The sequence below is a fragment of the Colobus angolensis genome, unplaced genomic scaffold, assembly GCF_000951035.1.
Source record: "Colobus angolensis palliatus isolate OR3802 unplaced genomic scaffold, Cang.pa_1.0 Scaffold36, whole genome shotgun sequence".
Taxonomy (NCBI): domain Eukaryota; kingdom Metazoa; phylum Chordata; class Mammalia; order Primates; family Cercopithecidae; genus Colobus; species Colobus angolensis.
Genome location: NW_012116932.1, coordinates 2892853 through 2898098, shown reverse-complemented (window position 1 = coordinate 2898098; position 5246 = coordinate 2892853). Strand labels below are relative to the sequence as shown.

The following is a 5246-nucleotide window of genomic DNA, read 5'->3' as shown; positions in this document are numbered from 1 at the left end:
GCGGGTGCCTGTAATCCCAGCTACTTGGGAGGCTGAGGCAGGACAATTACTTGAACCTGGGAGGTGGAGGTTACAATGAGCCGAGATCGTGCCACTGCACTCCAGCCTGGGCAACAGAGTGAGACTCTGTCTCAAAAAAAAAAAAAAAAATTAGGCACCCCCTATCAAAGTCTCGTCTACTCACTCTGGAGTGGTCCCCATCAGTGATCTGATGTGCCTAGGACAGAGGGTCACTTTGAAAATCACTTCTGTGGTAGGATAAGGCATGACCTCTGATGCCAAGTGAACCAGATTTATTCCCACTCTGCCACTCACTGAGTGACCTTGAGCAAGAGAGTTAACGTCCACTCCATAAAATTGGTGTGAGGATGAAAACCACTTTTACCTGGGAAAGCTAAAATGTCACCTTCTCCCTTCTCAGTGGTCTATTTGTTAATAGGACAAAAACAATCAGTGTCTGTGGAGTTTGCAGGGCATACCTGTTCTAGAAAAGTGTCTAACCACACCTGTATCTTACAGGAATATTTGTGCATCTATTGGTATAAAAATAAGATCTCTACTCCAAAAGTCATTTGATGAAGAATAACTCGATTTCTAACTGATAATGATACCTCAAGCCACTAATGTGCATGAAAAGAAATCTTACAAACTGAGACAAAACCCTTTTGCATTATTTTCTAAAATTACATCTTTTAAAACATTTAAGACTGATTTGAATATTTAACATACACATTTTGAAGAACACAAAATAATGTTTCCTAAGATGATTTAACGTCATGGAAAGATGCTCACAACATATTGCTGTGTGAATAATCCAGATAGAAAAAAGAATATATGAGCTACAAGAGCATTTTTAGGTAGAATTCACATGAAAATCACCATTTCAACCATTCTAAAGTGTCCAATTCAACAGCGTTTAGTGCACTCACAATGTCGTGCTACCTTCGTCACTATCTAGGTCCGGAAGATTTTCACCATCCCGGGAGGAAACCCCATCCGGATTAGCAGTCGCTCCTCAGTCCCACCTCCCTACAGCTGCTGAAAGCCACCAATCTGCTATACATCTCCTCAGATTGGCCTGTTCTGGAAATTTCATATAAAACGGCCGCACACTGTGTGACCTTTTGCATCTGATGTCTTTCACTCAGTATCACGTATTCAAGGTTCATCCACAGTGTAGTAGGGATCACTGCTTCATTCCTTTTTATGGCTGTGTAATATTCCATTGTATGGATGGACCACATTTTGTTTATCCTTTCATCTGGTAATACACACCTTGGGGTCGTTTTCATCGTTTGGCCACTGTGAATAAGGCTGCCATGAACATTCATGCACAAGCGCCTTTTTGTTTGAACACCTGTCTCAATTAGTTTGAGTAGATATCTAGGATGGAATACAGGACTGTGGAATAGGGTCATAGGGTAAATTCTATGCTTCACTTTTGATGAATCAGGGGTCATTTTAATGGGGTCAGAGTGAGTCTCTACAGAACTCAGTTCAGGGGCTCCACCCCCAGCCAAAGTCCTCCCTCTGCGCGCAGGACCAGCTCCGGCTTCCTGCGTGGCTCCGTGTGGTCCGGCAGGACGCGGAAGCGCAGCAGCGTGAGCGCCAGGACCACCTTCATCTCCGCCATCGCGAACGCCTGCCCGATGCAATTCCTTGGGGAGAGGGGTGGAAACTCTGACTGCACCCAGAAGCCCCATCCTGGCCCCCTCAAGCTAAAAACCTGGCCTGGGACACCCAACCCCGCCCAGGTCAGTTTGAGGACTAGAGAGTGGGTATCCGTGCCTGGATCCCCATGTGGGCTTGCATATCCTGCAAGCCTAGCCCAGCTCCAGCCCCCAGCCTAGACCACGGTGAGGTGGGAGCGGGCTCTGAGCACACCACAGACCCTTCTAGGACCAACCCAACCCTACTCTATGGACCTTTTCCCATAAACTCCAGGAGGTGAGGGAAGGAGAGCTGGAACTCGGACCATCTACAATGTCCCCCTTCTCCCCACTGTCATGCCCAGACCTCTGCACCCATCAACTCGTCCCCACCTCAGATACAGGCCGCCCTTACCTGGGTCCTGCCGAGAAGGGAATAAAAGCCAGAGGTGACCTCTCCTTGATGTTCTCTGGGTCAAAGCGAAAGGGGTCGTAGACCTGGAAGTGAGACCAAGAAGGGTTGCTGGGTGGAGTCTCCCAGGTCCACAAGCCTTGGAGAAACAGACAGTTGTGTGTGTCTTGGAGGGAGGTGATGTTGGATTCTCCTGATCAAAATCCTGCCCCCTCCTCTAGGAGCCTTGGAATGGACAAAAACAGAGGGAGGGAGGGGGGCCCCACACCTCAGGGTCCGGCCACACAGCTGGGTTGTGATGGGTTCCGAGAACACTGATGTGGCAGATAACACCTGTGGGAGAGAAGGGGGCCGTCAGGACAAGTGCCCCTGCCTGAAGGGCTCCTCTTCCTACCCAGGAGGCTCCTCCCCCTGAGGCTGTGGGCACCTTTGGGGATGACTCGGCCGTCTGGGAGCACAATGTCTTGGGTGCAGCAGCGGGAGATGGCAGGAACAGGGGGATGCAACCGCAGGCTCTCCTTGATGCACATGGTCAGGAAGGGCAGCTGGGCCAGGTCGTCCCTAAGGAAACACCCAGCCCCAATCCTTATTAAGGGAGCAAAGACACAACTCTTAGCTTCTCTGTTTGCAAGTGAGACGTTTTCTCCCTGTAACGACATAAACTTTTTAAAAGAATTGTTACAACGTCGCAGGAATAAAAACAGTGTGGCACTGTTGCAGAAACAAGAAAATAGACCCATGGAACAGTACAAAGAGCTCAGAAAAAGACATGAGAATAAGTGAAAACTTCACGTTTGGTAAAGGGGCCCCCACCCACCCCAAACAAAATCCTGGGAAATGGATAGATTTTACAGTTGTTAAAGAAACATGTGAACCAATTTAAAGTCATAGAAATTAATCAAAAGTACCCTCCAAAAGTTAAAAGGCAATATTTTGCAACACAAGGCAGAAAAAAATCAATCTTAATACACATTCTTAAAAGTAAATACTTTTAAACAGTCCAAAGAAAAAGAGGAAAAATAATAAGAAAGTCAGTTCCATAAAAAGAAAGCAAATAACATCAGTACGTGCAAGAGATGTTCAGTCTCACTCTTATTTTTTTAAATGTCCATCAAAAGAAGAAATATGAAGATTGGCCCAGATTTAAAATTCAGTAATACAATAGTACTATTGGTAAAGTTATGGGAAAGTTTATGCCATAGAACTCAGCTAATAGTAAAGGATTTGCAATCATATTGTACAGCGGCTCATGCCTGTAATCCCAGTACTTTGGGAGACTGAGGCAGGCAGATCGCCTGAGGTCAGGAGTTCGAGACCAGCCTGGCCAACAAGGTGAAACCCCATCTCTACAAAAAAATTACCCAGGCATGGTGGCAGACACCTGTAATCCCAGCTACTCGGGAGGCTGAGGCAGGAGAATTGCTTGAACCTGGGAGGTGGAGATTGCAGTGAGCTGATATCACACTATTGCGCTACAGCCTGGGCAACAAGAGTGAAAGTGTCTCAAAAAAAAAATAATTGTACAGTGCAAATAGTCTTTGATTCAGCAATTGCACTTTCGAGAATTTGTCCTGCAGTGATGCTTATACATATAAGGAATGGTCACTGTGCACACATGCTGACTGCATTACATCCAGTTTAGCAAAAGTTTGGAGACAAGCCAAATATACATCGATGGGAAAATGTTTAGATAAACAGCCACACAAAGGAATACTATACAGCTACACAAAAAGAAGAAATAGGGATCACTAGTCTCATCATATACTGCAGGTTAGAAGGTAAATCAGTACAGAGTACAGACACTCTGGAAGGCAAATTGGAAATATCTACTATAATTGAAAATGTTTAATGTCCTCTTCAACATAGAAATGAGCTGAATAAACTATACAGCACTCAGAAAAAAATAGCATTAAGGCACCCTGTTGAGTGAAAAAAAGTTACAAATATATACATAAGTACATGTAAAACAGCAAGAAGTATATGGATGTATATTTACAAAAATGAATTATTCATAGATAGATGATGGAGAGAGAGATGATTGATGGATAGATGGATAGATGATAAATAGATGATATAGATAGATACATAGATAATATGTAGATCGATAAGTAGAGATAGATAATAGAAGATAGAGACATAGTTACATAGATAGATACAGAGATAGATAGATAGATAGATAGATAGATAGATAGATAGATAGATAGATAGATAGATAACAAATCTATGGCTCTAGAGATACCTTTGGAGAATGAGAAAGGCTTAGGTGGCAGGATTGTCAAGGAAAACCCTAGTCTTATTTGTAATGTCTCATTTGATGCAAGAAGAACTCTTTTGTATCATTTGTTTTGTAATTTAATGCTCTTTTCCCATGTGGTGTATATATATACACAATGGAATCCCATTTAGCCTTTAAAAAAGAAAAAATTATCTCATTTACCACAACATGGAAGAACCTGGAGGAACTTATGCTAAGTGAAGTAAGCCAGGTGCAGAAAGACAAACATACATGATCTTACTTTTCTTGGCTAAATAATCTTATCTTACTTATCTTGACTAAAATAGTCAAGCTCATAGAAATAGGAATAGAACAGTGGTTACCAGAGGCCAGGGCTGGGGGAGGGACAGAGAAGGGTGAAATGTTGGTCAAAGGGTAGAAGCTTCAGTTAGACAACAGGAATAAGTTTTTGAGATCTGCTGCACAGCCTGGTGTCTTTAGTAAGCAATGTATTGTATTAGTTGAAATTGCTAAGAAAGTGAACTTCAAATGTACTCAACACAAAAATGATAAATACATGAAATGATGGATTTGTTCATTACCTCGATTTAATAATTTCAGGTTGTATATCATATATATCATATATCATACATATATCATATACATATATCAAAGTATCTATCTATCCATCAATCATCTATCTCTCCATCATCCACCTATAAATCATTCATTTTTATAAATATGTATCCATATACTTTTTGCTGTTTTACATGTACTTATGTATATATTTGTAACTTTTTTTCACTCAACAGGGTGCCTTTTCTGAGTGCTGTATAGTTTATTCAGCTCATTTCTATGTTGATATATGTATACATATATCATATATATATCATAACATCATATTGTGCCTGTAAACATATATAATTAAAACATGTCGAAGACAAAGAACAAATTTAAAAACATTCATTTT

General features: G+C 42.0%; 1 protein-coding gene across 2 annotated transcripts in view; it reads right to left on the bottom strand.

The window, feature by feature from the left end:
* Positions 1-1117: 1117 nt before the first annotated feature.
* The window catches only part of LOC105519773 (docosahexaenoic acid omega-hydroxylase CYP4F3), an 18909-nt gene continuing 14780 nt past the window's right edge, over positions 1118-5246 (bottom strand). For both annotated transcript variants that reach the window (XM_011953239.1, XM_011953240.1), the window contains exons 10-13: positions 2489-2622; positions 2330-2394; positions 2065-2147; positions 1118-1658 (exon numbers count right to left, since the gene is read on the bottom strand). In XM_011953239.1, coding sequence (XP_011808629.1) covers positions 1493-1658; positions 2065-2147; positions 2330-2394; positions 2489-2622 — 448 coding nt within the window. In that variant the 3' untranslated portion in view covers positions 1118-1492. The remainder of the gene's footprint in view (positions 1659-2064; positions 2148-2329; positions 2395-2488; positions 2623-5246) is intronic.